Source organism: Pipistrellus hanaki, assembly GCF_964339955.1.
Source record: "Pipistrellus hanaki genome assembly, chromosome: 13".
NCBI lineage: Eukaryota > Metazoa > Chordata > Mammalia > Chiroptera > Vespertilionidae > Pipistrellus > Pipistrellus hanaki.
Window position 1 is genome coordinate 6,659,162 of NC_140515.1, and position 23,757 is coordinate 6,682,918.

General features: G+C 43.0%; 1 protein-coding gene across 7 annotated transcripts in view; it reads left to right on the forward strand.

The window, feature by feature from the left end:
• The window catches only part of SHQ1 (SHQ1, H/ACA ribonucleoprotein assembly factor), a 99,433-nt gene that overhangs the window by 35,795 nt on the left and 39,881 nt on the right, over positions 1–23,757 (forward strand). For all 7 annotated transcript variants that reach the window (XM_084902071.1, XM_084902073.1, XM_084902075.1 and 4 more), the window contains 2 exons: positions 4,541–4,668; positions 20,776–20,930. In XM_084902071.1, the coding sequence (XP_084758197.1) occupies positions 4,541–4,668; positions 20,776–20,930 (283 nt within the window). The remainder of the gene's footprint in view (positions 1–4,540; positions 4,669–20,775; positions 20,931–23,757) is intronic.

Consider the following 23,757-nt stretch of genomic DNA (forward strand, 5'->3'; position numbering starts at 1 on the left):
GGGGAGGACAGTTGGGGGTGACCAGGCCTCCAGGTGGGGGAGCATTTAGGGGTGACCAGGCCGGCAGGGCACAGCAGTTAGGGTCAATCAGGCTGGCAGGGAAGCAATTAGGTATTTTTCAGGCTGGTAGGGGAGTGGTTAAGCCTTAACCACTTAAGGGATGATCAGGCTGGCAGGCAGAAGTGGTTAGGGACAATCAGGCAGTCAAGCAGTGTGGAGCCAACAGTTCTGGATTGTGAGAGGGATGTCCGACTGCCTGTTTAGGCCCGATCCCACCCCGGACTGTGCAAAACTGGCCATACACACTCCGGAACCTTCCCTCTCGATCCCTCCCCAGCTCTGATCGTGCACTGGTGGGATCCCTCAGCCTGGTCTATGCCCATGCAGGTATCTATTCTATCTAATAAAAGAGTAACATGCAAATTAACCATCACTCCAATACACCCACAAGCCATGCCCACCAGCCAGTCAGGAGCAAGTATGCAAATTAACCCAACCTAGATGGCTTCTGCCACGAAACGAGCAGGTGGCTTGGGTTTCCCCAGTGATGGAGGAAGTGAGACTTTCCGCCCTCTTGGCCCTGGCCTTTGCTCAAGGCTACAGTTTCAATTATAGAAGATAAATAAATCCCAACAAAAATGGCTGCAGCCATGGAGCTAGCAGGAGGCTTGGGTTTCCCCGGCAATGGAGGAAGCCAAACTTTCCACACACCCTGGTGGGCCCAAGCCTCCACTCAAGGGTACAAAGTTTCAGTTATAGAAGGTAAATAAATTCCAACAAATGACAGCAGCTACTGAGCTGGAAGAACAGGACGTAATGGAGGAAGCCAAGCTTTTGTAGCCCTGGCCGGCTCAGGCCTTGACTTCAGGCTACAAAATTTCAATTATGGAAGATACATAAATTTCAACAGAAATGGCTGCCGGCACAGAGCAAGCAGAAGGCTTAGCTCTGCTCCAAGCTACAAAGGTTTAATTATAGAAGATAAATAAATCCCAGATACCAGGGCCTCCACTTGGGTCGCCAGGGGGCATGGCTGGCTTGCAAACCATCACAGGCCCCTCACCCAGGCCACCCCATGCCCCAGGGAACCCCCACACTTACCCAGGACATCCTTCAGGGCAAACCAGCCGGCCCCCACCCATGCACCAGGCCTCTATCCTACCTAATAAAAGAGTAATATGCAGATTGACCATCATTCCAACACACAAGATGGCTGCCCTCATGTGGTCAAAGATTCTGCCCCCATGTGGACACGAGGTGGCCACCACAAGATGGCCAGCAGGGGAGGGCAGTTGAGAGGGATTAGGTCTGCAAGGGAGGGCAGTTGGGGGAAATCAACCCTGTAGGGGAGGGTAGTTAGGGGTTACCAGGTCGGCAGAGTAGGGAAGTTGGGGGCAAATAGTGCAGGGGAGCAGTTAGGCATCAATTAGGGGCAATCAGGAAGGCAGTCAGGCGACAGTTGGGAGCCAGCAGTCCTGGATTGTAAGAGGGATGTTTGACTACCTGGTCAGATCGGGCCTAAATGGGCAATTGGACATCCCTCGAGGGATCCCCTGAGGGGTCCCAGATTGGAGAGGCTGCAGTGTGGGCTGAGGGACACCACCGCCCCCCATGCACAAATTTCATGCACCGGGCCTTTAGTATATATTATATATAAAAGTCTAAGTGACCGTTTGACTGATAGCTATGATGCACACTGGCCACCAGGGGCCAGACGCTCAGAACACAGGCATGGAAACGTGGAGCAGACTGATGAATCTCAGAGGGAAGGGAGAGGAGGGAGGATAGAAATATCTTTTTTTTTAATTTTTATAAATAACTTTAAAATTTTTTTTTAAATATATATTTTACTGATTTTTAACAGAGGAAGAGAGAGGGATAGAGTTAGAAACATCAATGAGAGAGAATCATCGACCAGCTGCCTCTTGCACACCCCCTACCAGGGATGTGCCTGCAACCAATGTACATGCCCATGACTGGAATTGAACCTGGGACCTTTCAGTCTGCAGGCGACGCTCTACCCACTGAGCCAAACCGGTTTCGGCAGGAGGATAGAAATAGATTAACCAAAGATCTTATATGCATATTAGAGGCCTGGTACACGGATTCCTGCACTAGTGGGCTCCCTTGGTGTAGCCTGTGGGGATCGGACTGAAACTGGCAGTTCTACACCACTTGCCTCTCCTGCTAAACCTGACCCCGCTGCACCTGCTGCTGCCACCACTTGGTAGATTCCCTGCTGCCCTGCTGCAGTCTCTGGACTGCAGTGGCCAGCCGTGAGCCCTGTGTCTGGCGCTCATTAGTCAATTGAGTGGCACTCCCGCTGTGGTAGTACACTGACCACCTGGGGGCAGCTCCTGCGTTCAGTGTCTGCCCCCCGGTGGTCAGTGCACATCATAATGACCAGTTGACCAGTTGTTCGGTCACATAGACACACACATACATACATACATACATACATACATGCATACATACACACATATATATATATATATATATATATATATATATATATATATATATATATATATATATATATATATAATTGAGACCCAGAGTCCCCTTGCCTGGCCTGCGATAATAAGGGCCGAATACAGCCTGGTGCGCAGATTCGTGCACTGGTGGGGTCCCTCGGCCTGGCCTGTGTGGATTGGGCCAAAACCGGCAGTCCAACATCCTCCGAGGGGTCCCGGATTGTGAGAGGAGGCAGGCGAGGCCGAGGAGCCTCACTGGTGCATGATCGGGGCTTGGGAGGAATTGGGGGGGGGGGGCGTTGGCCACCTGGGCAGGGCCTGCGAGAGGGCTCCAGGGCATGTCTGGCCCATCTCGCTAAGTCCGATCAGCCAGATCTCAGCAGCAAGCTCATCTACAGGTAGAATTCACTAGTAAATCCATCTGGTCCTGGACTTTTGCTTCCTGGGAGGTCTTTAATGATTATTTTAATTTTCTCACTGTGACTGATCTATTTAGATTTCCCAAGTCTTCATGATTTAGACTAGGAAGATTATACATTTCTACAAAGTTGTCCATTTCTTTAGGTTATTGAATTTGGCAGTGTTTAGCCTTTCATAGTATTCTTCCCCCCCCCCCCCCCCCCCCCATAGTATTCTTGTATAGTCCTTTGTATTTCTGTGGTGTAGATTGTAACTTTGCCTCTTTCATTTCTGATATTGTTTGAGTCTATTCACTATTCTGATACTAACACCTGGTGTCCACGTGGGTACAGCTCCTAGCAGATCCCCCTGACTTCCCACAGATGGCTAATAAGAGACTCTTCACAGGATTGGTTTATAAAGCAACTACTTCATCCTGGCCCCAAATGCTTTGTGTGCCTGAAAATTGATATTGAGAATTATTGTTTCAACATCATTGCTATTCAGTTTTGTCCAGTATGTACTTTATTTTCTTAAGCATAAAGATAGAACACTTATTTTGATTGCTAGCTTGGATTCTGGAGTAAAACTTAAGTGGGTCTAAATTCAGGGCCACACTTCTTACTGTGTGTGTGTTTTTTGTGTATGTGTTTTTTTTTTATCGTAGCCATGATGTACAACTTCAGTTTCCACCCATGTAAAATGGGCAGGGTGTATCCCCTCTCATTGGGACTGTGAAAATTCAAAAAAAAAAAAAAAGAATGAAAGTACTTAGTAAAGGGCTTGGCACATATGAAGAATTTGTTATCTGTGATATTTCTAATTTTAAAAAGATTTCAGTATCTCACTTGAAAGAAAAATATATTTAAGGTCATAAAACTATCAGCTAGAAAATCCAATTTATTAAAACCTCAATCGCTTGAATTTCTAATTAACTAAAATATAAATGAATTTTTTACTATAATACTTTTTCTCTTTGTTACCCCAAGAATACCAGTTTCCAACTTTGAATGAGGGATAGCATATTTTCTGAACAAGTGTCCTCCAAGGTGTATTTCAAATATAGCATTTATTTTTCCAGCTAAAACTAAGAAAGTGAAGTGAAGGAAAATTAATTTTCTGTTCTCAACAAAGGTTATTTTAATCTTTTTCAGTAGTTTTTAATTTAAGGACCTATTAAGATTGTGTTTTGGTAAGAAAATATGAGTGCAGAAACTAAACAGTGACATGTATGTAGCCTGCGTGTATCCTAAATTTTCTACTCACATGTTTAGTTTTTTTTGTTGGTGGAGTTAAGAGATCCTTTTCTATGTTGTAATTTTATCAGAATCTGTGATATTTGCAAATCTAGGACAAATGCTGGGCTTCAGTCCATTGTGTGTTCAGTTTCACATCATCCCACACCATTGTAGAGCAGGGGACAGGCTGTTAGGGTAAGACCGGTCTACCATGTACTCCCATGTAAGAGATCATAAATGTCAGCTATCCTTTTAGTTAGTTGCTTACTTTCATTTTATGATTACTAAAGTAAATTAAACGTAGTGCTCATCTTTCTTTGAAATGTACTCTGAATTTCTAATGCAAATGTAATGAGTTATAAATCAGAAAGCATTAAACCCAGACAAAGCCTGTACAGAAGCCCACCTAACATTCATTATTTTTTCCAGAGCCGACTTTTTTGAAGATGAGGCAGTTGAACAGGCTTTGCAGTATAACCCTTGGTGGACTGATATGTATTCAAAGATGATGGCCTTTATGGGAAAGAGTCAGGAGCAAGAAAATCATGCTGCTTTAGGTAAGATACTAAAAAAATAGGCTCTTTTTTTTTTTTTTTTTTTACGTCCTCATAGAGTGAGTAGGTATTTTTTTGGTTTGCTACTTTTGGAAACGGGGTCCTCAACGTGGGTTGGAAAATGCTACTCAACATTAGATTATTTGTCTAAATTGTCCTGAATTATGTTTTACTTCTGAATCATTGGAGTCCTTTTAAAATAATGTATTTAGTAAACTTAGGAGAATTAGCACATAGGATATTTGTAGTTGAGGAAGCAGCTTGAGAGATCTGAACATTCCTTTGTGGGAAGGTCATGTGAGTGTTAGAGTGGTGGGAGAAGACCCGGTTTTTATTCCCTTTGTCTGTTGTATGAATTTGATATGTCCTCCCAGTTTTTTTCTAAATGGATTTAAGTAGAAGTTGGAATAGTTATCCTTATACCTGCATCAGGTGAACCAGTTTTTACCAATGACAGCTGAACTGGGGTTGGGAGTTGGGTCATGAATCACAGAAGATGGCTATGCCATATGCCATATTTAACATTAAGCAAACATTATCCACAGTGTCCTTTCTTAGGTGTTCAATTTATTACTGCCTTCTCTAGTAGAGGTTGGTATATTAAGTGTAAATTAGAATTATAACAGTTTTAGATAGATCAAGAGTAGAAGGCCCATATTTCCTGTCATATTGATTTGGCTTTATTTGTATATTAAAAATAAAATTTCAGTGTTTAAATTAAAGGAATACACACACACTCATATATCATGTATGTATACACATTAAATAGAATATAGAATCTCCCACTTAAAATTCCTCTTTTTAAAGTATCACTGTTAATGTTTAATCGTCACCCAAGGATCTTTTTTCCATTGATTTCTAGAGAGAGTGGAAGGGAGAGGGAGAGACACAGAGACAGAAACATCGATGTGAGAGAGAGACATCGATTGGTTGCCTCCCACTCAGGCCCCGACCCAGGCCAGGGATTGAGCCTGTAATTGAGGTACGTGCCCTTGACCCATATAAAACCCTAGACCTTTCAGTCCACAGTCTCCAACACTGAGCCAGACCAGCTAGGGCTATATTTTTAATGGATATGCCCACATCTAAATAAATGCTTTAAGAAATTTATATACATAGACTCATATTCTCTTCTTACCTTGTCTTAAGTTTGTGGTATACATTGTATATCTTTTAAGTTAGCACAATGTAGCTGGTACTTTTCATCTCTCTCCAGTATTCTGTTATATATTTGCATCATGATTGGTAGACATTTGTGCTGTTGACTACTGATGGAACTTTGGGTTGTTTCCAGGTTTCTGGAGTTGTCTTCTTTGATTACTAAAGTCAGAGTAGCTATAGGGTCTCTATTGCATGTCTTATTTTGATTTTCTACATAGAAAAGCAATAGCCCATTATATGTCCTATATTTAGTATCTAACTTTATGCATGTTACAAAATAGGTACTTTGTAAATAGTTATAGAAAAAGTAAATATTGCAGAAATTTTTTTTTTTGTAGTTAGGTTTTGTTAGAGTTTAGGTGATTTCTACCAGATTGAAAAATTGCTACTCTAATCTTTTAGAATTGACTCTGCTGCATAAAGAAACTCATTTTTAGCCAAAACCAGTTTGGCTCAGTGGACTGCCTGCGGACTGAAGAGTCCCAGGTTCGATTCCAGTCAAGGGCATGTACCTTGGTTGTGGGCACATCCCCAGTGGGGGGTGTGCAGGAGGCAGCTGATTGATGTTTCTCTCTCATCGATGTTTCTAGCTCTTTATCCCTCTCCCTTTCTCTCTGTAAAAAATCAATAAAATATATATTTTTTTAAAAGAAACTCATTTTTAAATAATGATTCTTGTTATATTGTTTTCAGTAAATTCTTGGATTTATATTTGAGTTTAAGCACAATATAGATAGTAACTGTATATGCCATGTAGCTCAAACTTAAGGATATCCACTGGTTTGAATCAGTTTCCTCAGTTTTAGCGCAGTGTTTTAATGAGGTGGTGATGTGTAGGTATGTTTTTCGTCCACAAGGGTGAGCTAGTTGCTCTATAAAAATTAAGAGAAGGCATTTTTGCCATTGATTTAAATTCTAATTTGCTCTACTTTGATCATTGGTGACTGTTCTGTTAGTTCTCTATGTGTAATTCTAACATGTTAAGCTGGGCTGTGTATTTAACCACTGCCCTCTTGACCCTTCATCTTCCTCTGACCCACAGCATGCTTCAAGAAAAAGTACAATCTGCTAAGCTAGTGTTGTGATTCGTTCTAAACATCACTTTTAAAGACAGCAGGAGCTTCTGATCTAAGTTAGAACAACTTGAGTGCTGTGTTGTATAGAAAATGCCTCTTGTAAATGTGTCAAGTATAGGATTAAGGATTGAACATAAGCTAAATACAGGGCTTAAGGTTTAACGCCTTGGTCCACGATAGCCTGGCAGCCTGGCAGTGTGATCTTGCTGTGGAAATCCTGTAGCTACCACTTAAGAGTTGTCATGAGGATTAAATAAGATGATGTGTTTAACATACTTGCTAGATTGTAGTAGTTAGAAGTTGTTATTACTATTATTATTATTAAGTTAAATCTTTGTTGTTGAAGGATTACATATGTCCCATTTTTCCACCTACTGAACCCTTCTAGCCCGCCCCTGCCCCAGGCCTTCACCACCCTATTGTCTGTGTCTGTGGGTTATGCATATCCATATAAATTCTTTGGTTGATCTCTTCCTTCACCACCTTCCCTCTGAGATTGCACAGTCTGTTCTATGCCTCTGGATCTACTTTGATCATCAGTTTATTTTGTTCTTTAGATTCCACATATGAGTGAGATCATGTCTTTCTCTGACTGGCTTATTCACTTAGCATAATTCTCTCCAGGTCCCTCCATGCTGTCTCAGAGGGTAAGAGATCCTTCTTTTTTTACTGCTGCATAATATTCCATAGTGTAAATGTACCACAGCTTTTTTTAATTCCCTCATCTACTGATGGGCACTTGGGCTGTTTTCAGATCTTAACTATTATAAATTGTGCTGCTATGAACATAGGGATGCATATATTATTTCTGATGGTTTTTCAGATTTCTTAGGATATATTCGTAGAAGTGGAATCACTGGGTCAGATGGCAGTTTCATATTTAATTTTTGAGGGAACTCCACACTGTTCTCCATAATGGCTGCACCAGTCTGCATTCCCACCAGCAGTGCATGAGGGCTCCCTTTTCTCTACATCCTCGCCAGCACTGTCATTTGTTGATCTGTTGATGGTAGCTATTCTGAAAGGTGTGAAGTGATACCTCATTGCCGTTTTAATTTGCATCTCTCTGGTGATGAGTGAGTTTGAGCATTTTTTCATGTCTCTTGGCCTTCTGTATGTATGCCTTGGAGAAGTATCTATTTAGGTCCTTGGCCCATTTTTTAATTGGATTGTTTGTCTTCCTTCTGTTAAGTTGTGTGAGTTCCTTATACATTTTGGATATTAGTCCTTTGTCATTGCTCCCTCGCAGCGCGATCACCTACAGATGTATCATTCCCAAATATGTTCTCCCATGCAGTAGGCTCCCTTTTCATTTTAATGCTGGTTTCTTTTGCTGTGAAGAAGCTTTTTTTTGATGTAGTTCCATTTGTTTATTTTCTCCTTAATTCCCTTTGCCCTAGGACCGTGGTCAGCAAACTGCAGCTCTCGAGCCACATTCGGCCCTTTGACCCCTTGTGTGGTTCTTCCACAAAATACCATGGCCTGGGTGAGTCTATTTTGAAGAAGTGGTGTTAGAAGAAGTTTAAGTTTAAAACATTTGGCTCTCCAAATAAATTTTAATCGTTGTACCGTTGATATTTGGCTCTGTGGACTGAGTTTGCCGACCACTGCCCTAGGAGATGTATCTGTAAACATCGCTCTGAGAGATGTCGGAGATTTTGCTGCCTATGGTTTCTTCTAGGATTTTTATGGTTTCACAATTTACATTAAAGTCTTTTATCCATTTTGAGTTTATTCTTGTGTATGGTGTAAGTTGATGGTCTAGTTTCATTTTTTTTTTTTTTTTTTTTGTATGTACTCTATTTTCCCAATACATTTTATTGAGGGGACTCTCTTGACTTCATTGTATGCTCTTGCCTCCTTGTCAAATATTAATTGAGTGTAATGTCTTAGGTCAATCTCAGGGGTCTTTGTTGTGTTCTATTGATCTATAAGCTTGTTCTTGTGCCAGTACCAAGCTGTTTTGGTTACAGTGGCTTTGTACTATAACTTGAAATCTGGTATTGTGAGCTTGGAGTGTTGCTTCTTCTTGGATTTTTTGGGAATAGATTTAGGAGTATCGGAGACAGTTGTTCTTTAAGTGTTTGTTAAAACTCTCCTGTGAAGCTGTCTGGACCTGGGTTTTTCTTTGCCAGGAGTATTTTTTTTTTTTTTTTAATATATTTTATTGATTTTTTTACAGAGAGGAAGGGAGAGAGATAGAGAGTTAGAAACATCGATGAGAGAGAACCATCGATCAGCTGCCTCCTGCACACCCCCTCCTGGGGATGTGCCCGCAACCAATGTACATGCCCTTGACCGGAATTGAACCCGGGACCCTTCAGTCCGCAGACTGACGCTCTACCACTGAGCCAAACCGGCTTTGGCAGCCAGGAGTATTTTTATTACTGCTTCTGTTTCATCTTTTGTTATTGGCCTATTCATTTCCTGATTCTTCCCAGTTCAGTTTTGGGAGATTATATTTTTCTATGAAATTGTCCATTTCATCCACATTGCCTAGCTTATTGGCATACTAGGGGCCCAGGGTATGAATACGTGCACCTTGAAAGGAACTGTTGGCCATGATGCTGTAGTGGGCACAGGGGCAGGTCTCAGCCCACCCTGTGCCTAGCCCCTCCCACCACGGCCCCTGGTTCCCTGTCTGCCAGCAGCCCCACCACCACTGCTCCCATGTGCTGACGGTTCTGGCACTGCTCACACCTGCTGAGGGCACGGAGCCACTGAGGCTGGCGCCAGCAGCGGGTGAGAGTGGCAGCTGCTCCTCGTACCCGTTAATGGTGTGGAGCAATTGGGACCGGCACCAGGTGCCGGCAGTGGATGCGAGTAGTGGCCTGGCACTGGCTGCAGGTGTGATCGGGGGCCAGAGACAGTAGCAGGTGTGAGCAGGGCTGTCGCCAGCAGCGGGTACGAGAGAGGACTGCCAGCCCCATTCGCCCCTCAGGAGCAGGGGGAGGTAAAGAAGCTCTGAGAGGTGATTGGGGCTGGCAGCCTTCACTTGAACTCACTGCTGATGCCGAGTGATCAGGGCCTGCGCCGGGGGCTGGCAGTTGGTGCGAGTGGAGGCTCTGGCACCGGCAGCGGGTGTGAGTGGGCCATTGCCAGCAGCAGGTGTGAGCGCAGGAGCAAAGAATTTTCGGTAACTACCAGAGGCTCTCCCCTATGTCAGTAACCAGCGCTCTGCCTTTGTCTAGCGCCCCCGCTCACCTGCTCCACTGTCCCGCTGTGGCCAATGTCCTTCCTGTTCCCCGCTCTGCCAATGCCTGCCATGTTCTGTGCGCTCCACCTGGTGGTCAGCGCATGTCATAGTGACTGGTTGTTTGGTTGTTCCGCCTTTTGGTCTATTTGCATGTTAGGGTTTTATATAGATAGACTAGAGGCCCAGTGCATGAAAACTCATGCACTGGAGCTGTGGTCCCTCAGCATGTACTGCCCCCTTGCAGTCCGGGAGCCCTCAGGGGCGATCAGGGGAAGGTGACGCCCCATCACACTTCTGCTGCTGCCATTGCCAACAGTGCAAGCCTCGGCCAGCCCTGGTTACCTGAGCTTCGGGCCGGCCCTGGGCAGCTGCCATCCGAGGCCTTCATGTGTTTCGGGTGTCAGCTGGGCAGCTGCCATCTGAGGCTTGCCTGGGCCTTGGGCTGGCCCTGGGCAGCTGGGGGGCTGAGTGGATTGGGGACTCCAGAGGCAGGTGTGCAGTCATACCTGCATGTGTCACGCCTACCACCCTGGTGCAGTTGAGGGGACTGGGTACTGCTCTCTTGTGGCTGTGGGTGCCGCCACCTTTGTGAGGGCGCGATGGTCAATTAGCATATTCCTTCTTTCTTAGATTGGATAGTTGTTGATAGTATTTTCTTACAACTATCTGTATTTCTGTGGTGTCAGTTGTTACCTCACTGCTTTTATTTTATTATTTGGCTCCTCTCTTTTTGTTTCTTATGAGTCTAGATCAGTGGTTGGCAAACTCATTAGTCAACAGAGCCAAATGTCAACAGTACAACAATTGAAATTTCTTTGGAGAGCCAAATGTTTTAAACTTAAACTTCTTCTAACGCCATTTCTTCAGAATAGACTCGCCCAGGCTGTGGTATTTGTGGAAGAGCCACACTCAAGGGGTCAAAGGGCCGAATGTGGCTCGCGAGCTGCAGTTTGCTGACCACAGGTCTAGATTACAGTTCATCTATCTTGTTTATCTTTTCAAAGAATCAGCTGTTGGTTTTATTGATTTTGTTTTTGTATTTTTTAAATCTCTGTGTCATTTATTTCTGCTCTAATTTTTATTATTTTCTTCCTTCTCCTTATTCTGGTCTTCTCTGGATTTAAAAAAAAATATTTTTATTGATTTCAGAGAGGGAGAGAGAAACATCCATGATGAAAGAGAATCATGGATTGGCTGCCTCCTGCACACCCCACTGGAGATTGACCCCACAACCTGGACATGTGCCTCTGACTGGAATCGAACCTGGGACCTTTCAATTTGCAGACTGACGCTCTATCCACTGAGCCAAACTAGCTAGGGCTTTTTGTTCTCTTTTTAATTCTTTTAAAGTGTAGGGTTAAATATTTTATTACTGATTTTTGTTGTTTTTTGAGGTAGGCTTGTAGTGCCATGAGCTTCTCTCTCAGGACTGCTTTTGCTGTGTCCCAGAGATACTGGTTGTTATTGTGCATTTATATTTTTTTCCAGGAAGTTTTTTTCCCTGAGTCTCATTGATATCCCATTCTTTAATAATATGTATGTAACCTCCATATGTTTTAATGTTTGAGTGTTTTTACTGTAGTTGATTTTTAATTTCTTGGCTATTGCTATCTGAGAAGATGCTTGATATGATTTCAATCTCTTGGACTTGTAGAGACTTGTTTTGTGTCCTTACATGTGGTCTATCTTTGAGAATGACCCATGTGCCCTGAGAAGATTGTATATTCTGCCTCTTTGAGGTGAAATGTTCTATAAATGTCAATGAAATCCATCTGATCCAGTTTGTTATTTAGAGTCTCTGTTTCCTTGATAATTTTTTGTCTGGAAGATCTATCCCGTGTCAGTAGAGTGTTAAAGTATTCTTCTATGACTACATTGTTGCCAATGTCTCCTTAAAGTCCTTCAAAAGATTTTCTTATATATTTAGGTGCTCCTATTTTGGGTGTTTATATGTTTACGAGAGTTATATCCTCTTTAAGGATTGATCACTTTAGTAGTTCTCTGTATTGTCTCTTGTGATGGCCTTTATTTGGAAATCTTGTGTCAGATATGAGTCTTGCCACCTCAGATTTTATTTCATTTCAATTAAAAAATATATATATATTTTATTGATATTTTACAGAGAGGAAGGGAGAGAGATAGAGAGCTAGAAACGTCAATGAGAGAGAAACATCGACCAGCTGCCTCTTGCACACCCCCTACCGGGGATGTGCCCGCAACCAATGTACATGCCCTTGACCAGAATCGAACCTGGTACCTTTCAGTCTGCAGATTGATGCTCTACCACTGAGCCAAACCGGTTTCGGCTCATTTCAATTTTTATGGGAAAAATTTTCCATCCCTTCAGTCTCATCCTTTGTGAGTCTTTTGTTCTGAGGTGGGTCACCTGTAGACAGCATATAATTGGATTATGTGTTTGTATTCAATTCAGTTGCCCTGTGTCTTTTTTTGGGGGATAGTTCATCAATGACATTTACTGTTATTATTGAAGGTACTTCTTTATTGCCATTTTAATTCTGTATACCTATGTTTTTCTCTCTCTATTTATTTTCATTACAGCAGTCCCTTTAGCATTTCTTACAGTACTAGTTTGGTGGTGATAAACTCCTTTAGCCCTTTTTGTCTGGGAAGCTCTTTATTTCACCATCTATTTAGATTGATAGCCTTGCTGGATATAATAATCTTGGGTTTCAGATCCTTGCTTTTCATTACCTTGAATACTTCATGCCATTTCCTTCTGGCTTATAGAATTTCTGATAAGAAATCCTCTGACAGCTTTATGGGAGCTCCTTTGTAGATAACAAATTGCTTTTTTTCTTGCTGCCTTTAAGATTCTTTGTCTTTATTTTTTGGCATTTTAATTATGGAATGTCTGGGCATGAGCATATTTGGGTACTTCTTTCTTGGACTCTGTCTTCTGAACTTGTGTGACTTTTTCCTTTACCAGGTTAGGGAAGTTGGCTGTCATTATTTTTTTCATACCCATTCTTTACTCCTTGCTCACTTTCTCCTCCTTCTGTCTCACCAATAATGTGAAAGTTGTTAAGTTTCATGGTTTCTCACAGCTCCCTTAAGCTGCCCTCCCGTTTTTAAATTATTTTTTCTATTTGGGTTTCTGATTGAGTGAATTTTTTTCTACTCTTGTTTTCTAATTCACTAATCTTGGCTTTTTCCAATCTGCTGTGTGTTCCTTCCACTATGTTCTTTATAGTTACTATAGTCAATCTTCATAGTTACCGTGTCTTTTCTCATGCTGTTGGTTATCTTTGCCATCATTGTTCTGAGCTCTATGTCTGATAAGTTTCTTATCTCCATTTCATTTATCTCCTCTTTCAGATAATTCTCTGTTCTTTCATCTGGTGCTTGTCTTTTTGTCTCTCCATTTTGGCTGCCTGCTTGGATTTGTGTCTGTGTATTAAGTAGATCTACTAGGACTTCCAACCTCTAGTGCATGTTACGTAGCGAGTCCCCAAGAGATGAACCACCGGAGCCAATTTGATTAAGCATGCTAGAGTTTATTACAGATTCGAATCCGGGCTCAAACCTTGGCTGACGCAGCAGCTGGCAAACACCCAGGTGAGAGCCCCGATGGAGGGGCAGTCCCTCCTCTTATACCTCTTTTTCCCATCCCATCCCCCTGTTGGTCTGTCCCTCTCTGATTGGCCCCTCAGGACAAAGAACTGGCCGTCTTTAGCTGTTCCTTAGGTGATTTACACAACCTGGCCTGTTTTGCTTCAAACAGAATGTCTGTTCTGACTCCCAAAGGGAGTGCAGGATGCTGCGGTTTTTTTATGACCCCAATCTCCTAGCCAGATCCGAGGGAGGTCTGCACGTCCCACCCCAAAGGAACTCCCAGCACTGAGTTACTACTGACTTTATTTTTTTAAACTTTTTCCTCCTGGCCTGGTCTGTCTCCAGAGTCCTTATCTCTTGGGCAGACAGGGCCGACTGTCACAGTGCAGGACAATGTCAGATGCTGTTTGTGACTGACCCCGAGTCCCTGTTTGGAGCTATGAGCAATCCACAGCCTGTGGCTCATCTGCTGGGGCTGGGTGCCTTTGGAAAGGACTAGGATGTGCACCAGGGTCTGCTTTTTCTAGCCCTGGGCTCAGAAGGAGATAAGGCAAAGACTCAAAACCTCCAGAGACCCTCCTCTGCCAGCAGTCTGATTGTTTTCAGTCTTGATTAGCCTTAAGCTAACGACCACTGGGTGGGGAAGACGTCTTCCAACTGCATGGGACAACTGCCTTTCCCCCAATCAAAAACCTCCTGGTCAGCAAAGATCCGCTGGTAAAAGATGTCCACAGCGTGAAGGAAGGACTCAGCACAGGAAACCGGGGTGGCTGCCCTCTGAGTTCCAATCCCAGGATCCCCAAGCCGGGAATCTCCTCACAGGGCTGCAGTCTACTCTGCCTTCTCTCTGCTGGAACCCCAGGTGAGTGGCTACGCGAAATTTTGTACATTGGCCCTTGAAGAAGGTGCCTGCATTTTCAGCCATCTCTCCTGGCAGACAACAATCCTGCTGCTTTTCACAGCCATTTGTTTTGTGGGTACCTTTCTCAGTTTTAGTGCTCAGCTTGGGGTTTAGAACCCAGACTTTTTAGTGGAAACCCCCCCCCCACACACACACCTTCAGCCTCCATCTGTGGGAGCCCAGCTAACCATTTCTCATCTTTGCATTCCTTCTAGTTTCTATGTGATCTCACCTTTCCATCCTTGGTTGTCAGGGTACTCTCCAGCTAGTCCTCAGTTGATTTTCCAGATTGGTTTTTCTGCATTTCAGTTTGGTCCTAGGAATGTTAGTGTAGCTTCCACTTACTCTGCTGCCATTTTGGAATCAATCAGAAATATTATTATACAGTAAAATCACTGGCAGGAGAGCAAGGAATTGAATGGCTTTCTGTGAAATTACAATTTTTGTGCATTTACAAAGCTTTAAAAGGGAGTTCTTGGTTAGTGAGATTTTTCTTTCAGTTTTTTTCTGTGTTCAAATATTTGAGGCCTCTTGAATTGGAGTAATACATTGAAGTGTGCTAAGCCAGAATAAAATATGGGAGAAAAGAAGTAAACCAAGAAATAAACCTTCAAGTTCTCAAGGAGCATGCTGCTGCTCCAGTTTTCCCTCCTTTTCCTTTCTTTCCTTCGCCTCCAGGCCTCTTTCCTTTAGGCTCCCTGGTCAGGTGTTACCAGACAGATATAACAGTGCAAATGTGAGGGTCCTTTCACTTGTCCTCATCTTACAATATTGTGCTATAGTTGTTTTCAGCTTCAGGTAAGCCTCTTGCCTCCATTATGGTTCTTGTCATTTTCTTCAGAGCCCTGAGTTACAGTGCAGATACTTTCGTTAATCTCTTTAGTTTTGTCCTGGTCCTGATCTTTCTCCCCAAATGCTTGTAATTGCAAGTGTTAAATGCTATGCTTCTGCGGAGCTGCAGTTTCATGAGGATGGATTTTCCATGTTTACCATGTTGTCTTTCACTGGTTAACTTCAGATCAAGAATCTGGTACATGCCGAAACCAGTTTGGCTCAGTGGATAGAGCGTCAGCCTGCGGACTGAAAGGTCCCTGGTTCGATTCCGGTCAAGGGCATGTACTTTGGTTGCGGGCACATCCCCAATAGGGGGTGTGCAAGAGGCAGCTGATGGATGATTCTCTCTCATCGATGTTTCTAACTCTCTGTCCCTCTCTCTTCTTCTCTGTAAAAAATCAATAAAATATATTAAAAAAAAAAAAAAGAATCTGGTACATGACTGCTTGTTATGACACTTTGCATTTATAGTCAGTGAACTTCCTAGCAGGGACAGCCTTAAGGAAGTTGAGGCTGGGAAGTTGTAGCCACTGCTGGGCTAGCCATTTAGACCAGGGGTTTGAATGTAACGATTTTTTCTGGTCCCCTTGCTCTGTTCCCAGAAAGTGTACCATGTAATGGATTTGCATTCATCTGAGAGGAGCCAGATCACGGATGATTTAGTTGTTGACCCACAGAAGATAAAGATTTTGGGGTGGGGTATTTAAAAGTAACTAAACTAGAAAATGTTTTACATGAAGTAAGGTTACTTTGCATTTTGGGGGGAGCCTCTTTGCAGTCATCAAATGTATTGATGGTATTTTTAATGCTGGGAGGTGGGCTTGGGCCATTTGCTTCAATACCAGGACACCAGTTTCTACCTTGAATGATTGGAGCTTTCAGCAGGCTTTTATACACCTGTAGTTTATTCATAGAAGTATAATTAATCGGAATGTCCTGAACTATATGCACAGTTGCTCTGTAGTGCAGCTAAGTCATATAAGTGCTTGACAAATGTTACTCCTGATGGCAATCATCCAAGTATCATTGGCGCTGCATCCGCACTTACTTCCAGCACTGCTGCTCAGGTTGTTCCTTTGGTGATAGGATTTACAGCTCTAATAAAAAAGATCTTGGGTTGCTCAGACTTTTGATTTCTCTAGTGATTTTCTGGTTTGTTGTTGTTATTATTTACCATCTATGGTTTCTTTTCTTGAATTTAAGAATTTAAATGTGTCTGTGTATTATTAATGAAGTTCTTAGGCCAAAATGGAACTTGACACATTCAGAAAATCTCAGACAAGTTTTTTTTATTTTTGAATCCTCACCTGAGGATATTTTTTCATTGCTTTTTAGCGAGAGTAGAAGAGAGAGGGAAAGACAGGTGAGAGAAATACATTGATTGGTTGCCTCCTGCACAAGCCTTGACCAGGACCCGGGCTGAGGAGGAGCCTGCAACTGAAGTATGAGACCTTGACCTGAATTGAACCTGGGACCCTTCAGTCCACAAGTTGACACTCAATCCACTGAGCCAAACTAGCCAGGACAGAAAAGATATTTTGAGGAAAGGCTAAGGGCTGTCTAGAATACAGAAATTCAGAAGAGCACATTTGAGTAGGTTTTTCCTATTTATAGAGTCATGGAAAGTGACCTATGATGTGTGCAAGTACTTTTGGGTAATGTAACATCACACCTTTCAGTTCCCAGGTCAACCGTGAAAAATCATTAAACATATACAGGTGTGATTATTTGTAACGTGATGAGTTGATGTATCATTTAATGGTTTTGGATACACTTACCTTGTAATTCAGAATTATGTGGAAGAAGTCGTTATTGCTCAACTAAGATATAAAGGCTTTTCCTATTGATTTAGCATCATTGGGTACACCTGGCACTTTCCTACATTAGCTAAATTAATGAATGTCTCAAAAGTTATACCTAGCCGAAACCGGTTTGGCTCAGTGGATAAGAGCGTCGGCTTGCGGACTGAAAGGTCTCGGGTTCGATTCTGGTGAAGGGCATGTACATTGGTTGTGGGCACATCCCCAGTAGGGGGTGTGCAAGAGGCAGCTGATCGATGATTCTCTCTCATCGATGTTTCTAACTCTCTATCCCTCTCTCTTTCTCTCGGTAAAAAATCAATAAAATATATATATTTTAAAAAAGTTATACATAAGGGAGTAACTGTCTCAAACCTTCTTGCTGAATACCAGGGGGTCTTAAAATGCTTTGTCAGGCATACTTCCTTCATGCAATGTCTTCTTTACAATTTCCTTAAGTCAGATTAATTAGCTTCTGTTTAAATTAAGGGGTCTTGATATGAGCCCTTATTTTGTTTTTAAATGTGTCCTAAAGAATGCTTTACCTGACACCTGCAGTATAAAGTTTAAAAATATGCATTTTTATGTTGCTTCCAGCAAATTAAATAACTGCATTCTTAGTCATTTGTCATTTATGAAAGTAATGCTTGTGCAAATACATTTTTTTGTTTTATTTTTTAAACATTGTTGGAAAAAATAATTATAAAATATATTGTAAAACCTTTTTTTGGTGCTGTGTATTTTAATGACTTCAGTAAGTGTACTTAAGATTGCTCCTGTGGTTTGCAAACCTGCTAGAAGGAAGCCTTAAAACCAAAGGAGCCGGGCTGAACTTCAGGCTGGTCCGAGAGGACAGAGTGAGTTTGGAAAACCATGTGAACTGAACAGAGGCCAGCGCGTGTGAGTGATCGGTCCTGCTGCTTCCTCTGGCTTTGCTCTGGCCTGGCGGGAGGAGCTGGCCTTGGAAGGGAGCTGCCAATCTTCGAGGAAGATGGAAAGGGATGAATGGTTGAGTCCAGGCAGAAACCGGAGGACAAGGGGCTCAGCCTCCCTGGGCCACCGAGTAGGGATTCGAGGAGAGCGGGTCAGGGCAGACACGGAAACGGTGGCGCAGAGCCCCCCAGAGCAGTGGCCAGACACTCCCTCCACCTCTGACCCGTGGGGAGCACGTCGCTGACCTGCCTCACAGCTGTATCAGGCCCGTTTCTGTTCCCATTGCTCAAATCGCAGGCGGGGCTGTGGGTGGGGAGACGGCCCAGGTGGCCAGTGGGCTCAGACCTGACCCGGTACAGCCGGGTCCTGGCTGAGAAGGAATTTGGAGCCAAGAGCCCCCTGCAGGAGCATTCCCTGGGGAAGCCACGGGGTGAGAGTGAGCGGCAGGAGAAATGGCCGCGGGAACAAGAGCGGACGAGGAAGAAGGGCCCTGGCCGCTGAGGAGACCGAGCAGGACACGCCCTGGGGGAGGGACGGGCAAGGCCAGGCTGCTCCCAGACAGCAGCACTGGTCCTGTCCTGAGGGTGTCTCTGTGCCCTCCGGGGAGGGTCCCCGAGATGCATCAGCTCCCAGGTGTGTCTTTCAGGCCCTTCCTGGGGCAGCTGGTCCGGGCAGCCATGGGCTTGCTTGTCTGCTTTGGCTCTTTCTGGGCCTGGATGTATCTGATGCGGTCAGAACCTCTGTCCTGGGGGCTTGATGCCGAAGGGCTATTCTCTAGCCCCTGTTCCTTCCCGCAGAGGGTCTTACAGGACTAGCAACATGCCAGGGGAGGGCCGGGGAGGGGAGGGTCCAAACCACAGGACCAGCCATGTGAAAGGTCAGGGGTCCAAACCGCAGGACCAGCCATGTGAAAGGTCAGGGGTCCAAACCGCAGGACCAAGCCATGTGAAAGGTCAGGGGTCTCATTTATAGATATAAAGAACATTGTAAACTGTTGAACAAAAATAGACAGAGGCAAAGAAGCATCAAACAGACTGTCAAACTACAGCGGGAAGGTAGGGGAGGGTTGAGGGGAGTAAGAGATCAACCAAAGGACTTGTATACATGCGCATAAGCTCAACCAATAGACTCAAGACTCTGGAGGTAGGGGAATGAGGGCAAGTGCCAGGGGTAGGAGAGGCTGGGTGGGTTGGGAGGTCAGTGGGGGGGGAGACATATGTACTAATATTTGTAATACCTTAAACTAGTGGTTGGCAAACTCATTAGTCAACAGAGCCAAATATCAACAGTACAACAATTGAAATTTCTTTTGAGAGCCACATTTTTTAAACTTAACTTCTTCTAACACCACTTCTTCAAAATAGACTCGCCCAGGCCATGGTATTTTGTGGAAGAGCCACATTCAAGGGGCCAAAGAGCCGCATATGGCTCCTGAGCCACAGTTTGCCAACCACGGCCTTAAACAATAAAATTAAAAAGAAAAGAAAGAAAAATTAGTATATGCTATATGTAATAATTAGTATATATACTAAATTTTTAACTTGGGGCTGTTGGTGAAGATGAAAAGAGGGTGCCAAGCAGAACAAGAAAAAGGAAAGGACTGTTGAAAAGAAACATCCTCTTTCCATAAGTATGTGTGATATGGCCACACTTATGTATTTATGTATAATTTTGTTTCTTTTTATAGAGAATATTATAAAGAATTTATAGAGAATATTCTGCAGGGGGCTCTTGGCTCCGAATTCCTTCTTAAATGGACTAATATAAGAGAATATTCCTACTTTTTGTATGGAACTTTTAAAATGAATAGTGAATATTTAAAGAGTGCTTTACGAAGCTATATTATACTAGAGGCCTGATGCACGAAATTCATGCAGGAGGAGGCCTTCCTTCCCCTGGCTGCCGGCACCTGGCACCTGGGTTTCCCTCATAGTCCCGGCTTTGTCCAGAAGGTCATCTGGTCTAATTAGCATATTAAGCTTTTATTATTAGAGATGCTTTCTGTTGTCAAAATATATTATGGTAATTTTAAAGTCAATAATTGACATTCAGATGCCTTGAATACAGAATACTTTAGCAAGAGGAGATGTAAGAGATCTGGTAATAGCAATAAGAATTGTGTAGACATTTTTGCTTTATTTTGCCCTCATAGGATTTGAGCAAATACAAAGCTATTAATAACATGGTGAAGTCTAGCTCTCGCTGGTTTGGCTCAGTGGATAGAATGTCAGCCTATGGACTGAAGCAAAAAGTGGTCTGTGGACACTGGTGGTCCATGAGGTCTGAAAGGTTGGCAACTACTGGACTGAAGGGTCCCTGGTTTGATTCTGGTCAAGGGCACATGCCTGGGTTGTGGGCTTGATGCCAAGTAGGGGGCGTGCAGCCAATCAATGATTCGCATCATTGATGTTTATATCTCTATTTTCTTCTCCCTTCCTCTCTGAAATCAATAATGATATATTTTAAAGAATAAATAAAAAAAAACAGTGAAGTCTAATTTAAAAATTGTTTATGTATCTAGAATTAAATGTCTATTTCAGTTTCTATAATCAAAGTTCTAATTTTGACAGATCTCAGTATTGGGGGGCTCTACAAAACTGGATGGAACATCTAATTTTTAAATACATTTTCTTCTAGTATCTTTCTCTGAAGAAGAGAAATATCAGCTGCGAAAATTTGTCCATAAGTCTTATCTGCTGGACAAAAGAGCCCAACGTCAAGTGTACTACAGTCTGATTGATATCCTTCTGGCCTATTGCTATGACACTCGTGTCAATGAAGGAGAGAAGAACGTAAGTGCTTGTGTGCCTGTGCTTGTTGGCCTAGACTCCTGCACTGAGTAAGCTGTATTAGTACTTCATGCTTCTCATGGAGGAAGACCTGTGGTGATCACCACTTAGGGGTGCTTGGGGCAGAGTTGCACATGTTTGTTGGTGGTGGGTATCAACATGGAAGCATAATGCTTACTTGGTGTCTTTCTTTTCTCTCTTGGCATCAGTGTCTACACATATAGCAAAGAGGAGAAGTAAAATTGAGGTTAAGAAAAAGGATCTTTAGGAGATAAATTGCTCAAACAAGACACTTGATATTGGCAAGGGGCAAACTAACAACCCGTTTATATTCTTTCTCTGAGCTGTTAATTAGCAGGTGCAAGGTATAGGAATCTTAAAGAAATCCTATATATAAAAGGCTAATATTGCACATCGACTGAACGGCAGAATGACACTCAACGCAGGAGCTGCCCCTTGGTGATCAGTGTGCTCCCACAGGGGCAGTGCCACTTAGCCAGAAGCCAGGGCTCACAGCTGGCATGTGGGGGAACTCCTATTGCCTCCGAGGAGTGCTAACAATGTCCTACTAGAGCGGCCTAAGCCATCAGTTGGACATACCCAAGGGCTCCTGGACTGCGAAAGAGCTGGGGTGAGGGACACCCCCCCACACACAAGTGGATGAATTTTGTGCGGGGGGCCTCTAGTCCTGTTCTAAAAGTAAATCCTTTGTGAAGTACATCAGTATTCTTAAATTATACTCTTTTAAATTACGTAGATTTTGTAGCTCTCCTCAAACCACATTTGTTTGTAAATGAAGAGCCAAACATTTTTCTCACCTCTACTTTTTTTTTTCTTTTAATATATTTTAGTGATTTTTTACAGAGAGGAAGGGAGCAGGATAGAGAGTTAAAAACATCGATGATAGAGAAACATTGATTAACTGCCTCCTGCACACTCCCTACTGGGGATGTGCCTGCAACCAATGTACATGCCCTTGCCAGAATCGAACTTGGGACCCTTCAGTCCTCAGGCCCATATTCTATCCACAGAACCAAACCGGTTAGGGCCTCACCTCCACTTTTAAAAAATCTGGGAAACAGGAGGAGAAACCAACATGGCGGCATAGGTAAACGCCTAACTGCAGCCTTACACAACAATTTCAAAAAACACAACTAAAATATAAATTGGACATTATCCAGAACTACAGGAAAGTTGACTGACTGGAAATTCTACAACTAGAAGGAAAGAGAAAACCAGAAGGAAAATCAGAGGATCTGTAAAAGCCTAAGGTATGGAGACACGATGCGCGCGGGGAGAGGAAGGAGCCAGAGAGGAGGGGCGGCTGAGTGCCTGGCTGGTATTACCTAGTGGAAAGGAGATAAAAGCTCTGGACTGTGCTGAATCCCAGCTCCAACAGCGCTGAACCCCAGTTCTGGGTGAGACCCTGGGGACCCAGGCTCATATGGAGGGAGTCCGGGCTGTAAGGTGGAAACTCAAGGGAGCGGTGAAAGGCAGTCCCGGAGGCGCGCACATTACGCACAGAGAACAGAGTGTTGACTGTGCCGCGGGATTGCCCTAGCGGGAAGGAGACAAAAGCTCCAGATTGCTCTGAACCCCCCTTCCAACCGCACTGAACCCTAGTTCCAGACTCATTGAGGGAGAGCCTAGACCAGAGGTTCCCAAACTTGTTTGTGCCGTAGACCCCTTGCCATGTTTTTTGGTTTTGGGTAGACCCCTTACTTATCTGATATTGATTTTTTTGTAAATTTCTAACTGTAGTGAAGTTTAGTGTTAAAAACTTGAAATAAAAACACATGTTAAGTTTTATACATTTATTTATTGAATTTAAATTAAAACTACTCAAAATAAAATTTTGTATCTGTTATATAAAATATACGTAACATAAAATAAACTAAGCAATAAGTAAATGTTTTTAGTGGGAAGGATGAACCTGATGCTTTAATACACATGTGTCAAACACAAGGCCCGCGGGCCAAATCCAGCCCGCCAGGCCTTGCAATGTGGCCCGCACCGCGCTGTCATCACTGCACTCTGCTGTCAGTTTATGACATTGTCAGTTTATGACTGTTCAGTAAACCATTCGGCCCGCGATTTAGGCTGGATTTTAGATTTTGGCCCCTTCTCTGATTGAGTTCGACACCCCTACTTTAATACTAAATTATCAACATTTGGTGTCAATTTTGTAAGGTTTAATCTTAAATCTCCTCGGCTAATGATGTCCAGTCTGTTTCTTTTTTTCGTTAGGAGATTGGTAACAGCACTAAACCCCTTTCCACAAGGTATGACGATGGAAAGGAAATAAAAAATTTCCTCGCTATATTCCATAATATGGGATAAGTAACGGGTATGTTTTTTTGCAGCCAGAATTGCTGATATCCGTTTTTTTTTTTGTTTTGTTTTGTTTTGTTTTGTTTTGTTTTGTTTTGTTTTGTTTTTATTTTTTTTATTTATTTTTTTATTTTTTTATTTTTTGCATTTTATTTTTTTTTTATTTTTTATTTTAATAAATTTTTATTGTTCATATTATTACAAGTGTTCCTTTCCCCCCCCTTCCCACCCCACCCTCTGCCCTTTCCCCACTCCCCATTGTCCTCATCCATAGGTGCACAGTTTATGTTCAGTCTCTTCCCACATTCCCCTCTCCCCTTTTCCCCAAGAATCATCAGTTCACTCCCCTTCCATACCTCTGATTCTATTATATTCAACAGTTAATATTGTTCATCAGATTTTTTTTTTAATTTCCTTGGTTTTTAGATTCACTTGTTGATAGTTACGTATTTGTTGTTCATAATTTTTATCTTTATTTACTTTCTCTTCTGAAAGAACC